This window comes from Aotus nancymaae, unplaced genomic scaffold, assembly GCF_030222135.1.
Source record: "Aotus nancymaae isolate 86718 unplaced genomic scaffold, 86718_ANA_hifiasm-v0.15.2.pri h1tg000053l, whole genome shotgun sequence".
NCBI lineage: Eukaryota > Metazoa > Chordata > Mammalia > Primates > Aotidae > Aotus > Aotus nancymaae.
The window spans coordinates 5,206,004-5,232,390 of NW_026988467.1; the positions used below are offsets into that span (position 1 = coordinate 5,206,004).

At 43.1% G+C, this 26,387-nt stretch overlaps 1 protein-coding gene across 1 annotated transcript; it reads right to left on the reverse strand.

The window, feature by feature from the left end:
* Window positions 1-2,113: 2,113 nt before the first annotated feature.
* ERRFI1 (ERBB receptor feedback inhibitor 1) lies at window positions 2,114-16,946 on the reverse strand. The gene is made up of 4 exons (XM_012473661.3): window positions 16,795-16,946; window positions 5,854-6,051; window positions 5,669-5,745; window positions 2,114-4,760 (listed from the first exon to the last, which is right to left on the reverse strand). The coding sequence occupies exons 2-4, from the start codon at window positions 5,976-5,978 to the stop codon at window positions 3,574-3,576; spliced, it is 1,389 nt and encodes a 462-aa protein (XP_012329084.2). The 5' UTR covers window positions 5,979-6,051; window positions 16,795-16,946; the 3' UTR covers window positions 2,114-3,573.
* Between the last annotated feature and the right edge of the window lie 9,441 nt (window positions 16,947-26,387).

A 26,387-nucleotide genomic window follows, 5' to 3' on the forward strand; every position in this document is an offset into this window, starting at 1 on the left:
GGGGCTGTGTTCTAGTGGTCGTGTGGCATTAGCATGGTGGCTAGACACATTTGCTTGGCCAGGAAAAATCAGGGAAAAGGTATATACTTGCAAACACAAGTAAAAATACAAAGGTAAGATGGAAAGCAAACAGAACCAGTGAAACGTATTCTTGACCATATGACCAAGAAAATGTAGTGGAGGGGAGGGGACAGGCAAAAAAAAAATCTGAGAAGCAGATGAAGTACTGTAAGTGCTGCATTCAGGCATCCAATCAGCAGGGGCTTACTGCATCCCGGGCCAGGCCATGCATCAGGACACGGCACAGGAAGCCCTGTGAGTCCCCACGCTCGCGCTCAGCCAACTTTCTTTGAGAAGGGTGCAGTGCACATGTGCCCCCATGGTCTGGAACTTAGGTTTCTACCTCCCAGGTATCTTTTACTGTTTTTCTCCATCTCCACTGCCCAAGGCAGTCTTGTCTCAGTTCAGGACTATAGTAGCCTCTGTCCATTAAGTCTTCCTGTTTCTTTTTGCTTCTCCCTAATCTGTCCTCCACACAACAGCTACTGTCCTTTTTTTTTTTTTTTTTCAGATGGAGTCTGGCTCTGGTGCCCAGGCTGGACTGCAGTGGCACCATCTTGGCTCACTGCAACCTCCCCATCCCGGGTTCAAGCAATTCTCCTGCCTCAGCCTCCGGAGTAGCTAGGATTACAGGTGCCCACCACTGCACCCAGCTAATTTTTGTATTTTTAGTAGAGACGGTGTTTCACCATGTTGGCCAGGCTGGTTTCGAACTCCTGACTTCAGGTGATCTGCCCACCTCAGCCTCCCAAAATGATGGGATTACAGGCATGAGCCTCTGCACCTGGCCCACTGTCCTCTTAAATCACATCACCTTCCTCTCCTGCTTATGATCTTTGAGGCACCGACTACCCTTTTCCAGGCCCCTTCTACTCCTGACAGCTGCTTTCTGGAAAGCTGCCCAGCTGTTTCCTGCTTCAGGGTCTCACACATCATCTGCCAGTAACACACCTCCCTGCTCACTCCTCCTCCCTCAGCTTCCATTCTGACCCTTCAGAGCTTAACACCTCACAGGTCCCGTTATCTGTCCTCATTGTTCCCACTGTTCATTACCTTTTTATTTAGCACTTAATATCAGATGTAATCATAATTACATGATCTGCTTTAAATTCCATAAGGGAAGGGGATGTGTTTTTGCAGGATCCAGCCTGGGGCTGGGATTTAACAAATGTCTGTTGACTGAATGTCCCAAGCCTGCGTCTTCATCTGTAAAATGCCTTTAGATGACAAAAACAGTTCTCGCGTATGGGGTCCTATGTACCAGATACTATGGTTTATATGCAGTTGTCAGAGTAATTCCCACCTCTCTGCCCATTTTACCAATGAGAAAACTAAGGTACGGGGATTTTAAATAATCGGCCTTACACAGAATTAGAAAGAGATAACCTGAGCCCTCACTCTTCACTCTGGAGAGCAGCAAGACAGTGCAGGTGCCTGGTGAAGGTCGTGGAGGGCTCCCACCCTCTCCCAGGGGATAAAGGATGAAGGAGCCTGCAGAGGACAGTGAAGAGAACCAGGCACAGGGCTAGGTGACCCGGGACTAAGCTCACAAATAGCACTCCAGCCCCTGCCTCCATCCAAAGGCTGCCAGGCTCCCATTTGTCCACCGTGGACCTGCCATCTCTGTAACAGGCCAAGGCAGGCACAGATTCCTTGGGTGTCCTCAAAGAAGCAAGAAGCAAACCTGCCAAAGGGCCCAGAATAACCAGGACCTAGTCCTAAAACTCAGCATGAGTCAGACCAAGTCTACACTTAGAACTGGTTTCTTCTGTCACATTCTCCTTGATGTGGACCCCACAATGTCATTGTTTTGATAGTAACCCCAGAATCCAGTTCTCTTTCAGTTGTTAAAAGGTAAACACAAACAGCTCACTTCCACTGTATACTTTCATAATATGTGAAAAAGATTGCACAAATTATTTTTCATTTTAAAGAGTAATAGTTTCAAGAAATCATTAAACTTCAAAGAATCTTCTCTTGTGCTTAAAAATAATGCTGTCAAATTGCTTCATACACTTTATAAGAGTTTAGGCAAGAAACATTACTAATGGTGTCATAAATAAGTATTATAACTTTATTAAAATGAAAAGACAATATTCAAAATAATGCAACAAAATGAATAAAATCCTTTGTCCAATACTGTACACATAATGCAGAAATCAGTGCATTTTTCTTAAGCATGTTTTAACCTTCATTTAGTTCATACTAAAATATAATAAGCTTTAAATAGCTCAAATAATATTCAGCAGTTGAAACTGTAAACAGCTTGTTTAACTGTTAAAGAGAACATTGCGGTAATGTACCTCTGTTAGTGAGCACCTTCTCTTCTGTGCTTATCTATTCAAGATAAATACATTGAAAGATGTGAAAACAGAACACAAACTATATGTCTCACTGCATCTGAGTGAAGCAGCCAGCTGTGAGAGTTTTCAAAGCAGAAAGATGCTGATGTGACCTCTGGAATTCAGACATACTGAGCTATTGGTCAGAAGTGTTTTACTTAAAAAGCAAACAATCCCCAGGAAATACTGAATAGGAACCAGCAACACAAGGCCAGCTTGTGTTGTATTTGTTTATTAACACAGTCTAAAAAAACAAAAGCAAAACCACAACACACATCCCCAAACAATACCTCTCAATCACATAGCTAATTGCTTCATTATTTTGTAAAACTGACATCCTAAACACTGGCATCTAGTATGCTTTTCCATGTAAATCTAACGTACTGTCTCTAATGGGGCCCACACTATGACAAGCCACTTCAGCGGGTGGAGCTGTAAGGGAAAATTAGTCACTAGTTCTATTATCATTTTATTTTTCAAGACGTATGACATGCACAGGTGACAATATGGTTGCCAAGTAAGCTGCTCTCCCTCCCTCAACAAGATGCAACATGAAACCTGAAAGTACGAGGCCTTGGGATGATTTTTCACCCGGGTAGGTACGCCCATGGTAAAGAATGGATACCCTGCCCTCCATGGAAAAGACTGCCTGCAAAAATAAATGAAACAAAATAGAACAGGCCTAAAAGCCAGAAATCTTCAAACTTATTAAAAAAAATTTTTTTAATGATTCTGATCTAAACAATACTGTATCGTCTTCCATTTGCTCAATTTTCAGTCTATCAGGACTCCTTTCTCCAGCTTGAGTTTATTATTCTGAATATATATTACTCTAAGATAGTAACTGATGGGTTAACCTGCAGCTATGGTCTATGGTTATACTGCGAGTTTATATATAGGTATGTCACGTATGCGTATATAAAAAGCTTTCCCGTCCTCCCCTCCCCACCATCACATCTTTAAATTATAGACTTGAATTTTTCCAATGCTAACAAAATCGGGGTTTCTCAGCATAACAGCATCTCACAACTGCTCTAAACCTTCCACATTAAGACAGAGTTCAACTATTTTATTTTGCAGTTCAAGGGATTTTTCTGTGAACTTCAATCAAAATGGAAAACTGAGAACCATTTTCTCCTATGTAACCTCTGCTGAACTATAACCCCAAGGTCTAAGGAGAAACCACATAGGAGAAATGTTTACGCTTCACGTGGCCCCCTAGATCCATTTTTGTTTTTGAGTCTGGCTTCTCTGTGGCTGAAGCTATACCACAGTCAGCAGGTAATGGCTGGATTTGGGCACTTGCATTTGTTTCTTCTGCTTCCCTAAAAAATTTTTCATATTTGTCCAGGTATGGTGGTCGCTCAGGTAGTAGGTAATAATGTGTTGAACTAACCTTCTTCCCATTCTCAATAATGGGCAGAATGCAAGGAACCTTATTGGCAGATCCTTCGCTGTTCTGTCTCTGCAGGGCTTTGCTGCTGACATACTTGGGATCAGGGGCAAAGCTCTGTGTTGGGGGCATGACCCCATTGAGGTAAGACGGGAGGCTTTTGGGACTCGGTGTGCGCGAGTTACTCGGTGACAAAGGTTCTCTTGGCGGTACTTTCGGAGGCCTGTCTTCATCACTATAGGTGCTCGAAGTAACTTCTGCTGACCATCTTCTATAATCTGGCTTTACTGGCCTAGGAGGTATGGGAACTCTGGGGGGAACCTCAGGTTTGTCTTCATCGGAGTTAGGAGAAGCTCTGTGTATGCAACAGCTGGATATCCTTATGGCTGGCTTGTTAAAGGAGCCAGCTGGTCCCGAATGAGACCTTCTTAATCTTCGGTGGGTCTGAGGTGGAGGAGGATTCGGATCTGGGACACCTCCATTTTGGTCAGACACGTAGCTGAGGTCTGCTGCAGAAACAGCTGGGGTATCAAAATATGCATAGTTAATTTGTCCACACCCACGGAAGCTTCGCCTGCCAGGAACATCATATTTGAAATCAGAAAGTGTAGAGTCTTCTAAAAGGAAGTCTGTATCTGAGCTAGTTAGGAATTCCACCTCACAGTCTGTGTCATCCAGAGAGAGGGATTCGGAGATTGGCAATGGTGGAAGAGGCCGAGAACCCCGTTCACAAAGCGGGGCACAGGGGATAAGGGAAGAGGAGTTTTTGATGGGTGTCAGTGGAGGAGTGGAAGCACAAACCCCATTCACTGTGAGTTTCTTAAAACCACATACAACTTGATCCTCTTCATGTGGTCCCAAGTTTTCACTTGGGGGAATAAGAAGAGGGGGCAAGCTGGTCTTTTGAGATGGACCATTTTCTGCAAAGCAGTGGCCATTCATCGGAGCAGATCTGGAAGCGTGCCCTAGAATGAACAAGAGATGTTAAGAAAAGATCCACAGTCCTCTCTCCACCTGTGTGAGGGGGAGAGTGCCCCAGCTACCTACGCTTCCACAGCTTTCTTCCTCAACTGTGAGTGAAACACCTGACTGCTGTCACCCTGAAAACACCCATGCAACCACCACAGGTGTAATTAGAGACCAGAAGATTGTTACCGCACATGGTGTGGTTCAAAGAACAAACTATCTCTTCTATCTCCCTCGGACATGTGCACAATGCACACCCACACATCACAGGCAAGTTTTGTGACGTGTGCAAAATTCACGGAAGACGAACAGCATATAATTTACATGATACCATATGATACAAGCTTTGCCACTGAAGACATGTGACAATATTAGGCACGCAGGGTACCAGTGAGATAAGACCAAGTCGTTACTGCTAGTACATCATCATTTGTGAGTGAATGGACTTGCTTGCAATGTGTTCAAGTCACATGCAGCTCTTGACAAAGATACAAGGAACGTAATATTCACATTAAACAGATTATTTTCTAAGTTTTGAGGATTTATACTGTTTTCATCTATTACTGTCAAACATGCATTCAATACTAGTAAGAAAGGTGGGAGGTCTTGTCTAAGGTTTCATGAAGCAAAGTATGCATCATAGCTGAAATGAGAACTGATTCTTGATTTTAGAAGATCACATGTCCACAAACAGTCCTACTTAGGAATCAGTGACTCGGGATGGAGGCAGAGTACAATAGCTTAAGAAAAACACAGTTATCTTCTGAATCTGTTGCCACTAGGGGTCAGGCTGTTGTTGGAAATAATTCAGGTTTCCTCATTTTAAAAAATAAAGCTGGAGGACAAACTAACCTGAATCCAGACAGTTCTCAAATGCTTACCGTGATCAGATTTTCAGAATACATACCAAGTGGTATTAGGCGCTCCTGAGCAGAAGGGTTCAGATCGTAGGCCATGGTTATGGGATCAATATTTAAAAAGTTGCTGAAAGGAGGAAGATACCTTGGTCACAAACAAAGAGCAATCATAGCCTCTCTCATTTTAGTATCGCACATTCATCCAGATTACAGCAGCATGACATCCTCTACTTACTTTGTAAACTCACTGTGACTGCTCCAGCAGGTCCTCCTCATATTCCCCATGGCTCGGCCATTATGTAGAAATCCAGTTTTTAATGGGACTCTGATCTCCTGAGCAGCAATTCCTGCTGTTGACATTGTGCCTTATTCTGGGACATCTCCAAACCGGTGAGGCCCAGGCATTTTAAAATCAACCCGTAGCTTTCATTCCCTAGGGGAGGTAGAAGAGATGAGAGAATAAAGAGAACAATTCAGAAATGCCTCCATTAGGACAGTCTATGACAGCAAAGCTAATATGAGAGAATTTGGGGGGATGCTGAATAGAAAAAATCAGTTGTGGACTTTCACTTAATTCTTACTTAACTAATTCTTGCATCTCATGAGGGTACTTAAATGTAAACATTAAAAATAATTTTTGTGTGAATGCGAATCCAAAAGACATAAAATGTTTGAGTGAAATGAGAAATAATCTATTGCCAGCAAAAGCAGACCTCCTACTGCAGAGCCTGATAGTTGCACAACAAATCACACTCGCTTGCCAATGCACACAGACCCTCCCCTAACCTCTTAAACCAGCCTTCTAAGCTACAGCTGCACCGGGCATGAAGCACCAGGGAATCCTGCTAATTTTTCCCAAGCTAAAAAAGTAATTTAAGAAACCACTGTATTTTATGCTGCAGAACTAATATTCACTAAAACCCAATGCTGGAATTAAGCAAGAGTTGCTACAGTATTGGCACCTGACTACCCTAGGGTCTAGCATTTATTTGGATTTTGTATTTCAGGGTTGGCCAAAGGAAGACAAATTATCTAGTTACTACTTGTTCAAGCAACAAATAGTAATGGATGAAGATACTAATTTCCATTATCCTGTAAAAATCAAGTTCTGCAAGATTACTAGCTTCAGTGGAAGCCTGGGACAGCTTCCTCCCTCCCTTTGAAAGACAAACTTAAAGGTACATTCTTTACATTCTCCTTTGTGAAATGCCCAGTAACTCATAACTTGCTTAGCTGCAAGGCATGGATAACAAAGGCTAAGTACATTTTTCTTAAATTAGCAGTTCCTCAACTTTAGGACCCCTAACCCCCCTTGTCGATGTTACATGTCTGGAGTCTCTATGACCCCTTTTTCACTTTCCTTTTTTATTATTTGTTATATAAGGGTTAATCAGCATCAGCCTCCGCTGTCTTCCGATAGCCAAGTTTACTTATGATAAGTTTAGGGTTTTTTCCTTAGGCACCAGGACATTATTTGTCAACCATCTGTATAACACTGACCCCTTTTGGGGCATGTACATATACACACTATAACACATTCTCATTCTCTCACTAAATATTAGTAAGGGATTAGTGCAAATAGTATCTGCAAACCTACTGAGTGCTGGGCACTGCAAGGGACTGAACGTGACTATGACACATTTGCTGGGGCGAGAGGTACACAGGTTTTTTTTTTGTTTTTTTTTTTTAATTGCTCAGCAACTTCCAATCTATTATTTACAAATCTGTCACCTCCCACTAGACTGTAAGCTCAGGACAGAGGCTGTGTCTCAATCACCTTTTAATAATCAGTACCTGGAACTTTAGTAGGTGCTCAGTAAGTGAATGTTTGTTGAATGAATGATTGCATAATACCATCTAATTATCATAATCAGTATCAACTCAATATACACATTGTGTAAGGCATAGGGGTTTTTTTTAAAAGCTAAAAACCTTTTAAAAATACTCTGCAAGTGTTTATTAATATTTTCCCATTAAAAAGGAACACAGTGATAGTAAAGTTCTACAGATTAAAGATTTCAGTAACATAGAGAAGGATGGATCCAATGCCTGGTTCTCTGCATTTTACCCTTCCACAGTCAGTTGTTCTGATATACCAGGCAGAGATTTTATGATAGAGTTAAAATATTATTTCAGATAGTCAAGCATTATTTTTCTTTAAATCAATCTCTCAAATATATGATAAAGAAAAGAAAACATTCTGTCATTTAAGAATTCTAAATTATTGGGAGGTCTTTTGAGGACTGGTTTTCAGATTACAGAAATGAAGCAACCGTGTTATCTACCATCAAGCTAAAAAAATTTTAAAAACCAATTTAAAAATATTGCTAGCCTCTCCCTCTGTGTACTTAGCCCAGTGGTTTCTCGAACTTTTTCTAAGCATTCTACAAGCACTGGCAAGACTATGAGGAAAGTATCTGTGGTAATATAAAAATGAAAGGCAAGATAGGAAGAAGAATATGGTATTTAAGTAGTTTGAAAGCACACGTTTGAAGATCGCTCATCCAGATTACAGGAAAACGCTGCAGGGGATTCTGGAGGCCCAACCCCCACCTGTCTGCAAGCCAACAAGTACTACTAGTAATTACTGTGTGTCAGCCTCCTAATGCCATCTAAATCTTAGCTTTCAACAGAATGATTGTGTAACTATCGCTTCTGCAGAAATTGCCTTGGAATTCTAAACTTACATTTCAGTAGTCACTTGAAATTATTTATATGTTCTAGAAAAAGTTATTTTTTATTCATTGTTTCTATCACCTACTTGTTAGCTTTCTTAAGAAAAAAATTTTTTTAGTATAAAAAGAATTGTGTTCACTAAGCCAGCTCACTTCTGACCACAATAGTGTCTTTGTGTATTCATAGAAGGTGACCTGCCTCTAAATTTCAATGGGGAATTGTGAATGGGCCATGTTATGAAACTGTCCGAACTTCCTACTTGTTAGCATGGGAGATGAGGGGGGCAATATAACTGCCATGTTCTCTTCTTTTGGAAAATAACTTTAAACTGTAGACTCAACAAGGGCAATGTGCTACAGGTTTGGAAGCAAGCTTTTAAAAAAATGTTCCTCAGATTGTAAACTGAGGGTATGAAACCACCTGAAACTCTTTTTCTGTCTTTCTAAAAACCTTCCAGTATTTGGTGCAAATGAAAGAGGGGGAGGAAATCAATCAATTTTACCAACCTCAAGCTAAAAAGAAACTCTTCCCAAGCGAAATTTAATGCTGCAGTTGTTCACATTTTATCTGTCTTGCAACTCACTAGGAAAACAATTGCAAAAATGTACCTATGTGGGAAAATCAATATCTAAAAGTACAAGATGGCATTATCTTATGGAACGCAAAAACAGGAAAGCGAATGTTAATCCAAGCAGCATGGTTTAGACAAGGACCCAAATAACCTTAGGCATAATTTTCCAAACTTCATGAACTATTTCTAGCCTTTTTAGTGGGTCTAAAATGCAGTGAAATACCAAATTTCAGATGTGAACCATCTTTTTCTGTTAACATAACTTGATTCTTTTTCAAATTCAAGGGAAAAATGTAACCCTAAAATCATCTGTTTCTTGAGGTTATCCTTTTATTAATCCACTTCTATAGCTTCAACTCATAGCTCCTGAATCAATGACTCTAGCCTGGCTCAAGCTTCAGCTTTGCATTTCCTATTGTCTGGTGATTATCTTTCCACTTGGATGGCCCTCTGGCATCTCAAACTCTACAAACCAAACTCCTCCTTACACTTCATACTCCATCCCCTCCCCAAACCAGTTCAGGGTCTAAGAGGATCCTACTTCTTTCTTAAGGCACCATTTTTAACCTGAGGCCATGTACATTCAATTGCCAACTTTCACAGACTGCTTTTACCTGGTTTCTCAAATCTTAGCCTTCCATTCACAGGCATCATTCTTCCTGGAGTCTGGAAATATGCAACCTATTCTACACACCAGTACCAGATCAATACCCCTCAACAATAGCTCAAACTAAGATCTGCTGCTGCTTAAAAAAACTTCAGTTTCCTAAATAAAACCTCCTCAGCCTGACACTTAAGGCCTCTACAATATAAACCTAATCTGTATCTTCAAGCTCTTTTCGATTTTCCCCAAATCTGTTAGAATTCGATTTATCCTTTAAGGTCAACTCTACCCTACCTTCTCCACGAAGCCACTCCCTTTTATGAAACACCAGAGCAGCAGCTCTCTGTTCTGGGCCCCACTTCCCCTTCCACCCTTCAAATCATCTAGGACAGAACTGATGTCTGATTTATGCTTCTCCTTGTAAATCTTGGCGTCATTCATGTCTATTACTTACTAAATGGATACTGAGAAAATATCCATCTCATTTTTAAAAAATGATTACACAAAATATTCACATACACTGTAGGTCAGTGAAGAGCTCAGGGAAAAAGCAGATTTATAAAGGATATACCTAATGTGTGCTAGAGTGAGGCGACTGCCCAATAATAATGTAACAAGCCTACGATATGTAACAGGAAGGATTTTTTATGAAATTAATTCCGGAATTCAAAGTAGACAGTTTGTAGACAGAGTAAAAATTATAAGCTTCAGTGGTTAACAGTGTAGCTTTCTCAACTGGTTTCTGTTACAGCTTATTGACGTGAAGCAGTTGGTGGGGGTACTTTGTGAAAACAGTGTTTGACCTTCTCTTAAAACACTATTCCTTCTAGACTGTGTTTTTGCTGCTAAATGTAAGGTCACTTTCATTTTTCTAAGTGACACCAAAAAGCACACCGCACTTTCTTCATTAAGGTGAAATCACATGCCTTTAGCTTGAGGATAGTCTCTTTGAAACTGCTTAAAAAAAAAAAAGAAAGAACGTACACTACCTTAAGGCAGTAACCTAGATATGCTTACCTTGCCACCAGATCTCATTAATAATCTCAGAAGCCATCCATGGGAGGAGGAGGGGCACATTTTTGTCATACAACTCATCCAGTTCTGCCCAGTGCTTCCTTATTTAAGAGTGTGATGTAATTTCCTCCTTTCAATCTGGTTCTAGAACCTGATTTCTGTTTATTCAGGGTGATAAATGGTCTTTTCAGTTCCATTTAAGAATTACCTACATTAAGTACTTCCATAACCAGGGAAGATAATAAGGTAACTACATTTAGAGGCAAAATTGATAAAAAGAAACTGATTTAAGAACATAACAAACTCCATGATTTTAGATCTTCCCCAAATATACTAATCTCTGCATGTTTATGTTTACTTAAAAAAAGTCTAAAAAATAATCACCTATGAGAACATTTAAAAAAAAAAATCCCCCCAAAAATATCCCCTCCCCCCCCTTTTTTTTTTTTTCAAATGAAGTCTCACTCTTGCCACCCAGGCTGGAGTGCAATGGCGCGATCTTGGTTCACCACAACCTCAGCCTCCCCGGTTCAAGTGATTGTCCTGCCTCAGCCTACCGAGTATCTGAGACTAAAGGTGCCTGCCACTACGCCCAGCTACTTTTTGTATTTTTTGTAGAGACAGGGTTTCTCCATATTGGTCAGGCTGGTCTCGAACTCCCAACCTCAGGTGATCTGCCTGCCTTGGCCTCCCAGAGTGCTGGGATTACTGGTGTGAGCCACTGCGCCTGGCCCAGATTTCATTTTAATAGCCTATGATTTAGGGGTAGGAAAAGAAAGAGGGAGGTAAGTTAAGAAAACTTTCTTAGTTGTACTCTGCTACCATGGCAAGCATTAATAACCTTTAAATTAAAAACATAGATGACTTTTAAAATAATATCACATTTTAATGTAATTAAAATACTCCTGCATGAATTCAAGAAAATCTTGATGGCTTCGGTAAATATTAAAATGTAGCTCAATGTGGTAAAGATGAACATTTGTGTCTGTGTTTGCCGCTCCGTTCCTCAGAGGCTCTTAAACATGTCCAGAACATAATGGGCCATTTATAGGTGGTGAAGTAGAGGTAACAGAGAAAATAATTTATCTTCAAACTGTCAAATACAAAATAAATGACATAATTTATTCAATAATTCAAAATGTTTTCTAGCCAAGTATTTTTAGAAATGGTAAGCTAACAAAAAACCCATTCCCTCAACTACCATAATCCAGTCTTTTGACTCACTTAAGCCTCCTACACAATTTTAGTGCGACGGCAGAAAAGTAGGAGCAGGAATATATGTTCTTTTGTCCTTTGTATTTTTCCTACAGAGTAGCACAAGCAGTACCTATATATACTCACACAGGGAAGAAAAATATTACTCCTTTTTGACATCTGCACAATAGATTATTTCTTATTATAAAAGCGAATTCCAGTCTAAAGACAATGAGCACAATGGTCTAATGATGGGACGCAAGTCTTTAAAACTTCAAATTTATTTAACAAGCATTTAAGTCATCCAATGGGTAACTCTAGATTGTTACAATTAATATAAAACCATTAATAATAACTAACATTCACTGGACCTACAACTGCCAGGCAAGCATTGTTCTAAGTGCTTTATGTCTATTAACTTACTTCATCCTCTCTACAATGCCTTAAGGTGGGCTACTATTATTACTCTCACCTACTTGAGACAGAGTTAAAGAACTTGCTCAAGGTCAAACCTGGTGAGCAATGGGGCCAGGACCTCAACTAGACAGCGCAGCTTCAGTGTCCAGGCCCTTCACCAACACCCCACACTGCCTCTTCCAGTCCCTAGAGCTTTTTAAACTGGTGAAATAGGATCTTACCGAGTAGAATGCTCAACTTTTAAGGGTAGCACAGATGCTTTCTTTTTTGGATTTACTGGTAGTAGTTTTTCTCGTAGCCTATGAAAGTTCCTGTTTTACTTCAACTCCCTTAAATTCTTCTATTAAAAGTTATTAATTGTAGATCTGGCCTATGTATCCTATAAAATGGGTGGGTTAAGGCATCAATTTGACATTCTATGACCACTTCAAACAATTATTTTGAAGCCCTCCATCTTTAACAATACATTGAAGCCCCACCACAACAGAACCCTTTACAACATGGTATTTGATACTACACAAGTCTGTTTTTACTTGTAATAAGGGGTTACTACATATACCCAACGGGCCTCTTTTTAATACTCTTTCACAGCACGGATCCCAATGATGGTATTATAATCACACTGTATTGTAAAATCCGGAATTTAAAATAGAATACCTTATATTTGTAAAGCACTCTACAAGTTACAAAGCACCTTCTTACACATTATCTCACTTGATCCTCACAACATCCCTGTAAGAAGAGGCAAGGATTATAATCTCCATTTTGCAGAGGAGGAAACAAAGTGAGGTTAAATATCTTGCTATAAGCAATAAGGCTATCAAGGCTTTTCTGTAGTATAATCCAGCATTTTCCCCACACTTTCACTACCTCTCTGCTCTATAGTATCCTCATTTAGGTAACAACCTCGTTTCTCCTTGTGACATTCTTGTTTATAAATGGAGAAACTGAAGCAAAGGGCTGCTAAGTTAAATGCTGAAGGCCTAGCTGCAAGTCAATAGCAGAGACAGGAACAGAAACTCAACTCATAGTGCTCATTCAGCTCAAAAATTCTTAGAGGGCAAGGATTAATTCTTTTCCCAAATATTTATCAAGTGCTTATTCTGGCTTAGATACCATGTGAGGTGAAAAAGAGATACGGCTGCTGCCTGAAGAAGCCTTCCATCTAATGAGGGAGGAAGAGAATAAACAAGCAAGCAAACCATTTCGGATGGCCATAGCTTCCAAGGAAACAAGCGGGGTACAGCAACAGGATAAGGAGGTAGAGGAGAGCATATTTACACAGGTGGTTTGGGAAGGCCTGAGTAGGTGACTTTTACAATGGAAATCTAAAGGCTGAAAAGGAGGCATCCCTGATAAGAGTCAGAAGACAATTCTACTGAGCGAATAGTTGTTTAAAAAACAATCTGTGATTAGTCCAGTTTCACATCTGGGGTACTGAATGAGAGCTTCTGGACAATGCTTTCTAATCCTTATCTTCCTATTGTTTCCAAACTGAAAAGGGCTCCATTTCTATAGCCAAAGCCCCACATTTTTTTTTTTTTTTTTTTTTCTGAGACGGAGTCTCCCTCTGTCACCAGGCTGGAGTGCAGTGGCACGATCTCAGCTCACTGCAACCTCTGACTCCCTAGTTCAAACTATTCTCCTGCCTCAGCCTCCTGAGTAGGCGGGATTACAGGTGTGGGTAACCACACCTGGCTAATTTTTGTATTTTTAGTAGAGATGGTGTTTCACCATGTTGGCCAGGATGGTCTCAATCTCCTGACCTTCTGATCCAAACGCCTTGGCCTCCCAAAGTGGGACTACAGGTGTGAGCCACCGTGCCCTGCCCTTTTTTTTTTTTTAAGACAGGGTCTCACTCTGTCACGCAGGCTGTAGTGCAGTGGTGTGGTCTTGGCTCACTGCAACCTCTTCCTCCCAGGCTCAAGCAATCCTCCCACCTCAGCCTTCTGAGTAGCTGGGACTACAGGCATGTGCCACCATGCTCAGATAATTTTTGTGTTTTTTTGTAGAGATGGGGTTTCACCATGTTGCCCAGGTTGGTCTCATACTCCTGGGCTCAAGCCATCTGCCCACCTTGGCCTCCCAAAGTGCTGGGATTATAGCCGTGAGCCACTGAGCCTGGCCAAAAGCCCCACATTTTAAAGACACATTCATTGAGTCCTGGAAGAGTGGTCTTTTTGTAACATTGCCCAATTTTATGGTGTGAGGAGTTGGACTACATTATCAACAAAGACTTCAAATCTCAGAATCCTCCCTGCCACCTTCTGAAATCTGAACCCCTCACTAACTTTTCCCTACCTTAAAACGAATTCTGTTACGCTAATAACTTACATTTAGGACCCTCAAACTCATTTGCCTCATCTACCTTTACAAAGCATGTGTTTATGCTGTGTGAACAATGGCAGAATACCACAACTGGACTGCATTATTGTAGGGAGTTATTCATTAGCTTTTATAAAGCCAGACACCTGCAAAGGATGCTAAATGTATCCATATGATGAAGTATCAATTCAAATTTATTTAAATTAAGAGCAGAGTTGTTTCTCTGGTAGAGGGAGCCTATGCCATTCAAATTCCTGGAATTACCCTTGGCACCTCCTTCTCCCTCCTCTGCTCCTTTCTAAAGCAATCTGATGGTATGCAGACAATCAGGTCAGTTTCAAGCATGTTAGATTGTACCTGTAATTTAGGCAAATTGCTTTGAAAAGCTACCATTAGTTTTAGCAGAAAGGAACTATTATCTAGCTCAACTTTTAAGAAGCAACAGCAGTCAAGAGTTACTTTCATACAAAAACTCAAACATAATTAAATCTTACAAAGACTGACCAGTATTTATTGTGAACTCCAAGTAGGAAAAATCGATGATTGAAACAATAGTTTTACCTGTCAAAAATAGGGATAATTCAGACATTTCATAATAACAGCCATAAAAAAATTACACAGATTTGCTTTCCAACCCTTATCATTGACTGGACCAATCCTGCTGAGCCTTGAAAGGTAAAACATGCTTTCATGCAATTATTTATCAACATCAACTACGCAAGGCTGCATAAGACAGAAGCTACACAAGGCAAAGTGCCTACCCTTAAGGAGTTTACAATCGAATATATCTGTCAGGTTATAAAATCGTTAGTCCAAGACCTCTATCACTTATTATCCACTGTCCACTGGAACACGCAGGTGAAAATAAACCTCTGCTTGGAGTGAAGGGAATGAAAAATAGTTTCTGAAGTCCATGCTAAATCCTCTGTATTTTTCTCCAAACTTGCTAATATCTGGAGAAGAGCTTGCTTGATAACATATTGGTAACCAATTATAGCCAGCATGTTAGCAAGAAACCAGCTTCTTTTCTTTCGGTCTTTGCAAAATTCGGTTATCTGCTGATATAGGTACCTAGTCTGTCTTTGGTCTCTGTTCAAATAAAATTTCACTTAAGCTTGTATATTGTAATTACAGAAAGGTAAGCAAGGAAATGCAGTTAAAAAATAGGTACGTTGAACTTGGATGTTCAAGTCTCAACAAATTTGTACCCATTACATTCTGACACATTTATAAAAGGCTAAACATTTGTTCTGGAAGGGAAAAAAAGGGCATTTTAACCTCACCTTTCTTCACCCCTGACAGTTGCCTAGAAACCAGTCTTGCCCTACCTGTGTTGCAGGTGTACCTCAAGTCACCAACACATCTCTTTTAAAGCTACAGTCTCCATTCTGACTGACTTAAGTTTATGACTAACAAGCTATTCATATTTTTATCAGGTAAGAGACTGGTTTCTTTCATGCAATGATGAAATCCTAATAAAGACTTAGCAAGCACCAATACAGCACCATTCATGGTTAAGGAGTCATCTAATTTGTACAGGGCTATGATATACATATAAATACACACACGAAATTCCCAATAAGCATTCAGGTCTTGAACACATAATTCTGCAGTCCCATTCCATTCAAAGCGGTACCTAAGACATTCAGAGCAAAGAATCAGGTTTCTAAGAGAGAAGGAAGAGTTCGGAACAGCTCAGACGAATTTTAAAATACTGATTTCGGAATCACCATCGCCGCTGGGAGATTAGGCAGAGGGACCGGGGCTGACCGCCAAAGATAACCGGTACCAGCCACCGCAAGCAATCACCGAGCCGCCAGCGGCCTCCCACCCCAGCTTTCAGGACGGGATTGACCCGCACACGGTGTGAACAAGACAACGCAACCCCGATTTTTACAAAGAAAAAAAAAACAAAAAACGAGTCCCTAGACCCGAAGCGGCTCATCCCCGCTGGGCAAGCCGGCGAGCGCAGGCTGCGGGACGAGGACCCTCGTGCTCGGCGGTCCCGGTGCTGCGGGGACGTGTCCCGCGCGCTCGGGTGCATGGCCCCCGCCAGCCGAGGGGCCGCGCGGCGACCACTGCCGGTGTGGAGAAGAAGGCGGGCGCCGGCACCTCACGGCGTCCCCAGGCCCGGGCTGCACCGCCGAGGAGGGTCCCGCCCTCCGCACCTCAGGGAGGAGAAGCCCGCGAGCGCCAGGCCGGCCCCTCCCTCCGTCCCAGAGGAGACTCCGCGTCGCGGCGACCCTCCCCGCGCCCTCCCCGCCCCCGCGCTGGCGTCGGAGAGCCGCCTGGATCCCGGCGCCCGGTGCTGGGGGCCTGAGTGAGCGGAGCGCTGCGCGGCCCTCCCCACCCCCTCAGCGCGCCCGGGCCCTTACCCCGGAGGAGCGGCGGCTGCCCCGCGGCGCCCTCCCGCGCATGTCCGTCCCGGCTGGCTCAGCGCCGCGGGCTCAGGGGCCCAGACATCGCGCAGGCGCCTCTCGCTGGCTCGCAGCACCGCTAACACTCTGCCTCGCACTGGGCCGCCGTCGCCGCGGCTGCCGCCGCCGCCTCTATATATAGCGTTTACCCGGGGCGTGAGGTCGCCGCGCCCCGCCCCGCCTCCTTCCGCAGCCAATCAGGACGCGCGCCGCTTAAAGGGGCGATGCCGCGGCCGCGGCGTTTGCGCGAGGCCCACCGTGGCGTAGCGCGGCGCTGCCGGGAGTCGGCTTTGACTCCGGGGGAGGTGTCTCTGGGCTGACCGGGGCCGCAGCTCAGCTCCTCTGCCCGAGCCGTGCGGCAGCTGCCGAGGCCCGGGAGCCCGTCAACGCCGAGCTTTCCTCAGAAGCCTGCGGGCACCCGGGCCTCGGCCGCGGTTCCTGCCCGAACTGAGGGCGCCTCGCGTGGGATTTTCCATAAATTCAGGCTCCGGGCAAGATTGTGTGTTTTTCCCTCTCCGTGGGCCGCCGCTGGCCGTGTGGGCCGAGAAAGCCCTGGAGGGGGAGAGGGGAGCTGGTGAGGGGCGGCGAGGGACTGAGGGACAGTGACGGGCTGTGTGCGACAGTGAGGGACAGTGAGGGACTTTGGGTCAGTGAAGGACTGCGAGGGACTGCGTGGGACGGTGTGGGACAGCGAGGGACTGCGTGGGACGGTGAGGAACTGTGAGGGACTTTGGGTCAGTGAGGGATCTGTCAGGGACGGTGTGGGACAGCAAGGGACTGTGTGGGTGTGGGACAGCGAGAGGCTGAGAGGGATGGTGTGGACAGTGAGGGACAGTGTGGGACGGTGTGGGACAGCGAGGGACTGTGTGGGACGGTGTGGGACAGCGAGGGACAGTGTGGGATGGTGTGGGACAGCGAGGGACGGTGTGGGACAGCGAGGGACTGTGTGGGACGGTGTGGGACAGTGTGGGATGGTGTGGGACAGCAAGGGACAGTGTGGGATGGTGTGGGACGGTGTGGGACAGCAAGGGACAGTGTGGGACGGTGTGGGACAGTGTGGGACAGTGTGGGATGCTGTGGGACAGCGAGGGACAGTGTGGGATGCTGTGGGACAGCGAGGGACAGTGTGGGATGGTGTGGGACAGCGAGGGACTGTGTGGTACAGCGAGGGACGGTGTGGGACAGCGAGGGACTGTGTGGTACAGCGAGGGACGGTGTGGGACAGCGAGGGACTGTGTGGGACGGTGTGGGACAGCGAGGGACTGTGTGGGACGGTGTGGGACAGCGAGGGACAGTGTGGGACGGTGTGGGACAGCGAGGGACTGTGTGGGACGGTGTGGGACAGCGAGGGACTGTGTGGGACGGTGTGGGACGGTGTGGGACAGCGAGGGACAGTGTGGGACGGTGTGGGACAGTGAGGGACTGTGTGGGACGGTGTGGGACAGCGAGGGACAGTGTGGGATGGTGTGGGACGGTGTGGGACAGCGAGGGACTTCGTGGGACAGTGAGTGACTGTGGGACTGTGAGGGACAGTGGCGGACGGTGTAGGACAGTAAACAGTGAGATACTGTGAGGGGAGACGTGGGACAGTGAGGGATGGCGAGGGACAGACTAGGACAGCAAGGGAGGATGAGGGGACAGAGTGGGGTGGTGAGGCCACGCGGGGGAAGCCCAGGGCTCCTCTGACTGCGCTGGAAAATCGAGGTTGAGCCCTACAGGATGGTTGTGGGTTTCCAGGAGGAGCTCCCCCACTGCTGACCTAGGGGGCCCTCGGTTTCCCAGGCTTGTGTTTACTCAGGCGACCTGAGCTGGCCCCGACGTCTTTTGGCTTTGGAGAGGCCTCGGATGCCCAAGGACAAAGCCCCAGCGGGCCTGTGGGAGGAGGTTTCTTGGGGCGCCAGTGATGCAACTTAGGCTTATAGTTTAACCGTAAAATAAATAATACAAATGATAACAAACCAAGGGTAACTAAAGTAAGAAAAAAAGCAAACAGACGGAAACCCTCTAGTTTGAACTAGAGCAAATCCCATGGCTGGTGCTCTGTTGCGAGAGGCCGGAGACCTGCCGCTGACCTCTTGTCTCCTGGAGCGCCTGCTTGCACTTCGGCAATAATCCTGATAGTTAGACACTGAGCACTACCTAATTGGGGTAGTTTAACATATGGAATGAGATTCTGGCCTTATTATCAGGTTAACTATTAACTCTACACCCCATGCAATGATTTGCCTTTTCTCCACTATTATTTACTTACTTTCTAATTTAATTTAAAGGCCTATTTTGATTTCAAGGCCTTAAGCACAAAAAAATAAAAAGAATCTGAAGTATCTTTGCCCTCTCTCAGTTGCAAAACTAATATTTTGCAGAGAGAAATCTGGCTTCCTTTCCGATGGCCCTTCTGGCTTCCAAGGGGCTGTGGGGTCATTTTCATGCCTCTGCTATTTGTCAACAATTCAGTTAACCTGTCTTATTGCTATTCATTCAGTATTATTTTAGGATGATGGAAATGAGTCACAACTAATTGCTGAGTTCCTTACCTACTAACTAGGTTTTTGATCCAAAGAAAATCTGTCCCAGTTTCTTCCCCATTTTGGTGTCATTTATGTTTGTGGCTTACCCATATGCTGTTATCAGTGTAAAAAAACGATCAGCCTGAGAACTTGCCAGAGTACATCTTTTCAGACCTCACAGAACGGTATTTACTGAATGGGCACCTAAAGAGGTTCAAGTTTCCTCTGAAAGGAACCCTGGCTACACTATTTCAAGTCACTACAATACAGCTGTAATTTGTGCTTTGGCCTTATTGGCATGCTTTTACATTCCCTTATTCATAAAACAGTGATAATCACCAGAGCAACCATCAAACACACCCCTTCTTTCGAGAAAGAAGATCAACAGGATACTCACTGTACAGTTGTGAGCTGTATGATGTGCTCATGTTTTGGTAAATTATCAAAAATCATGAAATCACATGAGTAATACATGATTAATTTGATTTTTATATTTTAAACAACTTGCAAAATAAACTTGATTTATTCGTTTTTTGGGAAAAACCAGTTTAGCCACTAGTTTGCCGAATTTAGCTTACAGTTACATTCATACAATATGGCTTTCTTAGCTGTGGAAGAATTACATTAGAAGACTTACACCCAGCCGGGCGCGGTGGCTCAAGCCTGTAATCCCAGCACTTTGGGAGGCGGGTGGATCACGAGGTCAAGAGATCAAGACCATCCTGGTCAACATGGTGAAACCCCGTCTCTACTAATACAAAAAATTAACTGGGCATGGTGGCGCGTGCCTATAATCCCAGCTACTCGGGAGGCTGAGGCAGGAGAATTGCCTGAACCCAGGAGGCGGAGGTTGCGGTGAGCCGAGATCGCGCCATTGCACTCCAGCCTGGGTAACAAGAGGGAAACTCCGTCTCGAAAAAAAAAAAAGAAGACTTACACCCACAAATCTTTTATCTAATAGTCTATTAATGATGTGTTATAATGATGTTGATACGTCAATAATAATGTACGACATCTTGGGAAGAATTTAAAAGGAAAATGCTAAGCATCTTGAAGTAATAGTAGCATATTGTGTTTATTAAGTGATTATTCATTGACCTTTAATAGATTAGAACACTATATCAGACATTCGGGGAAATACTCTCTTTTTCCTGAACCCAATTTGTTTTAAATTATCTCCAGTAGAGCATGACACTTAAAGTAAGACAGTGTTTTTTATATCTTTCACAGTCTGCTTAATTTTGAGGCCATTTCCCAAGGAATTAATATTAGTCGATTGTTTGTAATAGAAAAGAAATTAAACATAAGATCCAAAACGTTAGATTTGCATCAGATTGACACAAATTGTCACCTTTCTCTTGCCCGTCTTTCACTGTAAGAAGCAGCTGTCCTTGGAGTGAGAACAAGGGTGAGGTTCTGGCTCAGAAATCTTAGAATCACGGACACCGTTTTCCTGAAGACATTGCTTCTTTCTCTACCCTCAAAGAAATGCCACAAGTCATGTGTAAGCATAACATGCTGGACAGGTGCCTTATGAAATTTCTATTTGTATTTTGATATGTTTTAATCCTGTAGGTGTTTATTCTTCTTGATTATGAATGTTTTTGTTTTTCTACTTTGTTTATAATAAATATTTTAAAGTTAACAACATTTTGTATGTCCCTCTTGGTCCTAGAGCCTTTATTCTGTCTATACATGATATAAATGTATATTATGCACTTAAAAAAACCTATTTTATAGATAAGCGTGCAATAAAAAAAACATGACCAAGAGAGGAATTACATTTCCTAGAGGGTATTTGGTTAGTGTGCTGCATTGCATTTTGGGGACATTCATATTTCTGTGTGTGGATGTTTCCAAAATGCATGCAACACACACACACACAGACACACACACACACACACACACACACCCTTGATGATTCTAAAACACACATGCTGATAAGAGCCTGAATTTGCCCATGAGGAGTACCACATCACCAAAGAGATTTCCATGGACTTTTCAACCTTGGTGGCCATTGAAAAGTAGCCCAGAAAAAATATTTCTTTGCAACATTCCAGTTTTCCATTATTTGATTAGGGATACTGCGCTCCCTTCCTATTTTTCCCCAAAAGGATACATTGCCTGTGAGAAGTCTAAGCAGGTTGGTTTTAATTTCCCAGTCTATTATTTTAAGTATTAGGGCTAGAGCTTCACTACTTTTTCTTAGTATGAGTTTTAGACAGGCTGTTTGCTTAGTTGTTTATTTTTAACTGAGCCACGTTTCGTATACCAAATGCTCTCTTAACAAATGTTGCTATTGGTGGGTATTGTGTTTCTAATTCTATCCCATCTCTAAAATGTATAACTGTTGGAAATTTTTTAGTCTTATGGATACATTAATTAATTCATCAATTAATTAATTAAAATTTTATTTTGAGATGGAGTCTTGCTCTGCCACCCAGGCTGGAGTGAAGTGGCACGATCTCGGCTCACTGCAACCTCCACCTCCTGGGTTCAAGTGGTTCTCCTGCTTCAGCCTCCCAAGTAGCTGGGATTACAGGTGCCTGCCACCATGCCTGGCTAATTTTTGTATTTTTAGTAGAGATGGGGTTTCACCATGTTGGCCAGGCTGGTCTTGAACTCCTGACCTTAGGTGATGCACCCACCTTGGCCTCCCAAAGTACTGGGATTACAGGTGTGAGCCACCGTGCCCAGCCAAGTCTTATGGATACATTAATTTAGATACATAATCTAGATGTTTACAAGACAATTTTTAAAATGTCTTTTAGACACTAACCTGACTTTATTTTGAAATTATTTAAACATTTAAGCATTTTCTCCTAAGTAAATTCTGTATTTCCTATTAGCTGGCCAGTAGGGTGTGCTCTAGTCCCTTGCCAAATTAATTAATTAATTAATTTAAAATTTTAATGTAAACTCTTCATGGAGAGATTTCAGAAATAGATTTCACTTGTTCATTGCCACTGGTCACATTTGAGGTGTGTTTATATAAATGCAGGTTATCCAAGCAGATGCAGGATATGTGGAAAGTAACACCACTACGTTAAAAAAAGAAAACTTGGAGATGCTTACTCCTTGGCTTAGTTCTAAAATAATTTGGTATTATTTTACCAAGTTGATCCCTTGGTAGCAGGTATTTTCTTTTATTCTGGATAAAGAAGAAAAGGAAAAGTGGTATAGGAATGAAAGGCATACGCGCTGGACTCAGGGTTTCGGTTTGAACACCAGTTGTCTCACTTTGGGAAGTCACCTGACCTCTTGAGGCCTTGTAATATGCGGATGAGAGTGGTTCCTACTTGACAGATAAATGAGGTAGTACATGGAAAAGAGCTTTTACCATCGTCTGACACAATCAGGGTTCAATAAATGTTAGATATTATTATTATTATTATTATTGAGACAGAGGCTCGCTGTGTCGTCCAGGTTGGAGTACAGTGGTGTGATCTTGGCTCACTGTGGCCTCTGCCTCCTGGGTTCAAGTGATTCTTGTGCCTCAGCCTCCTGAGTAGCTGGGACTACAGGTGTGCACTACCACGCCCAGCTAGTTTTTGTATTTTTAACAGAAACCGGGTTTCACCGTGTTGGCCTGGCTGGTCTTGAGCTCTTGGCCTCAAGTGATCTGCCTCCCTCGGCCTCCCAAAGTATTGGGATGACAGGCATGAGCCTCCTGTTTTTATTATTGTTATTCTCATTATTGTGTGGTCACATATTCTTTGGGAGATTTTTGAACATCTGTCATTGCAAGATTGAAAAATTCTTGATTGCTTGCTAGTAGACATGATTTAATTAGTCCAGAAGATTGTTTCTTTAAATCTCTGGAGCATAAATGATTTATAAGACAAAATGTTTTACTTGACTCTGCAGTATTGCACTTAAAAAACTGTAAATCCTTAAGACAAAGAAAGGGCTCCGTATTAGTTGATCGCACCTGCAGTCCTTAGGGAGATAAGCGAAGGGCATGGCGGATCTTCTTAGCATCCCTGAAGGCAAGCTCACAAGTAACCCTAAGTCTGTGAGCAGTTGCTTCTAAGCCAATAGTCATAAGCATCCATAGACATGTTTCCTTTAAAAAACACATTTAGTCTGTACACAAATCTATTTAACATAAGTCCCTGCAGAACCTTTGATAGGAACAGCTTTACAATTTTCTCTGGAATGTAAGGACAACAGATATACTCAATGACTTGATACAGCAATGTTGTAGAAGCTGAATGAATGCCAACACTTCTTGGGATTTCTAACTGCTCATTCACATGTATTCACTTATCCATCAATAAATATCTATTAAAATTGGGCGGGGTGACTCACGCCTGTAATCCCAGCATTTTGGGAGGCCAAGGTGGGTGGATCACCTGAGGTCAGGAGTTCGAGACCAGCCTGACCAACATGGTGAAACCCCATCTCTACTAAAAATACAAAATTAACCAGGTATGGTGGTGTGCACCTGTAATCCCAGCTACTTGGGAGACTGAGGTAGGAGAATCACTTGAACCCGGGAGGCAGAGGTTGCAGTGAGCTGAGATCTCGCCACTGTACTCCAGCCTGGGCAACAAGAGCAAAACTCCCTCAAATATATATATATATATATATATATATATATATATATATATATATATAGAGAGAGAGAGAGAGAGAGAGAGAGAGAGAGAGAGAGAGCGCTCCTACTATGTGCTAGGTATCCAGCAAAGCTCCTACTATGTGCTAGGTATCCAGCAGTGTGCAAGAGTTCCAATCACTGTCCTTAGTGAGCTTTCAGTGCAGTGGGGGCATAGATAAGAACACAGGAAACTGTGATGACATGGTGTGATAGGGCCTGTGGGTGCTCTAGGGGTACATAGGATAGACACCAACAGTGAGAAGTGAAGGGTGATTCAGAGTGTGCAGGGGGAGGACAAAGGGGGAAGAATGTTCTTAGGAGGGCAAAGAGCGAATGCTCAGAATGTGACATGTCTGAGGAAGCCACATTCGCTGTAAATGAAGGTAAGAAATGAGGCTGGAGAGGTTAAGTAGAGGCCAGATTTTACTTGACTGCAGAAGTGTTAAGAAGTTTGGACTTTGTGGTAAAAGCAGAGGAGTCATTAACAAGGTTCAGGTGGACAGTGAAACGCTGAATTTGCGTTTTAGACAGATCCTTTTGTTGTCAGAGGCATTGTATGACCAGCAAGTTTAGAACTTGGGTCTGGGAGTGCTGGGCTATCTTAGTTCTGAGTTATCATTTCCGGCTATGGCATCAATTCTCCTAACTCAGGGACACAAACATTTGCACCAATCCTTGGCAGTAATTATGTTTATTTTATTTTATGTTTAAAATGTATGTATTTATTTATTTTTAGATGGAGTCTCACTCTTTTGCCCAGGTTGGAATGCAGTGGTGCGATCTCAGCTCACTACAACCTCCGCCTCTTGGGTTCAAACGATTCTCCTGCCTCAGCTTCCCGAGTAGCTGGAATTACAGGCACCCATAATCGTGCCCAGCTAATTTTTGTATTTTTAGTAGAGACAGAGTTTCACCATGTTGGTCAGGCTGGTCTTGAACTCCTGACCTCAAGTGATCTGCCCACCTCCATCTCCCAAAGTACTGGCATTACAGGTGTGAGCCACCGCACCTGGCCCCCTGGCAGTAATTATGAAGCAGACAGGAAACAGGGAAGGGGACGTAGAGAGAAATATACACAGATTTTTGGAGAGGCATTGCCTTTCACAGAATGTTAGGTACAAAAACTGCTTTCTTATTTTAAAACAAGTAAATAAATGAAGTTGGAAAGGACAAAACAACACAGTTAAACTATCGAACAATTTAAGGAGAGTAAAACATTTGTGTACCAAGCTATACAAATGTGGATATAATCATAAAGAAACAAATTTACCGGCCCAGTAGAGGATCACAAACTGGGTATAATTATTAAAGTATCAGTGTCAAGGCTGGGCGCTGTGACTCATGCCTATAATCCCAACATTTTGAGAGATCAGGACAGGAAGGTTGGTTGAGCCCAGGAGTTTAAGACCAGCCTGGGCAACATGTTGAAACCCCCTCTCTACAAAAAATACAAAAATGAATGGGCATGGTAGCATGTGCCTGTAGCCCCAGCTACTCAGGAGGCTGAGGTGAGAGGATTGCTTGAGCCCAGGAGGTTGAGGTTGCAAAGAGCTGAGATCACGTCATCGGATTTCAGCCTGGGCTGCAGAATAAGACTCTGTCTCAAAAAATAAAAAATAAGGTATCAGTGTCAGTTGAGTTTACTACTCACGTTTGCACTTTGCTTTTTTTTTTTTTGAGATGTAGTCTGGCTGTTGCCCAAGCTGGAGTGCGGTGGTGTGATCTCAGCTCACTGTAACCTCTGCCTCCCGGGTTCAAGCGATTCTCCTGCCTCAGCCTCCCGAGTAGCTGAGACTACAGGCACAAACCACCACATTCGGCTAATTTTTTGTATTTTTAGTAGAGATGGGGTTTCACCATGTTAGCCAGGATGGTCTCCATCTCCTGACCTCGTGATCTGCCCGCCTCGGCCTTGCACTTTGCTTTTTTATTATTTTTTAAATATTGAGTAGGAAAATGTTTTTTTAGCCATGTAACAGAACAATAAAGCTGTGAATTATATTTAATTTTTATTATTTTCATTTTTTGAGACAGAGTCTCACTCTGTGCCCAGGCTGGAATGCAGAGGTGAGAACAGTGCTCACTGCAGCCTTGACCTCCTGGGCTCTAGTGATCCTCCTGCCTCAGCCTTCAGAGTAGTTGGGACCACAGGTGTGTGCCACCATGTCTGACTACGGTTTAAATTTTTTTGTTTTTGTAGAGATGGAGTCTTGCCATGTTTCCCAGGCTTGTCTCAAACTCTTGGGCTCAAGGGATCCTTCTGCCTTGGCCTCCCAAAGTGCTGGGATTACAGGTGTGCGCCACCGTGCTCAGCTGAATTAGGCTGTAAAATTAATGTATGTAGTTTATCTCCTGTACTTCTGTTAGTTCTCCATTCCTATGACTGTCAACACTAAATTGTTTTCTTTAAGAAGCTTGTGGGCCCTCTTCGGCTGTGTTTGTTT

What these genes read in the sequence shown, in the direction of transcription:
- ERRFI1 (XM_012473661.3), bottom strand. Translation starts at nt 5,978, where the DNA reads ATGTCAACAGCAGGAATTGCTGCTCAGGAGATCAGAGTCCCATTAAAA. An exon ending in AGTCACAGTGAGTTTACAAA is followed by an intron (nt 5,746 to 5,853) that starts GTAAGTAGAGGA and finishes TCCTCCTTTCAG; the next exon opens with CAACTTTTTAAATATTGATC. An exon ending in GGAGCGCCTAATACCACTTG is followed by an intron (nt 4,761 to 5,668) that starts GTATGTATTCTG and finishes TGTTCATTCTAG; the next exon opens with GGCACGCTTCCAGATCTGCT.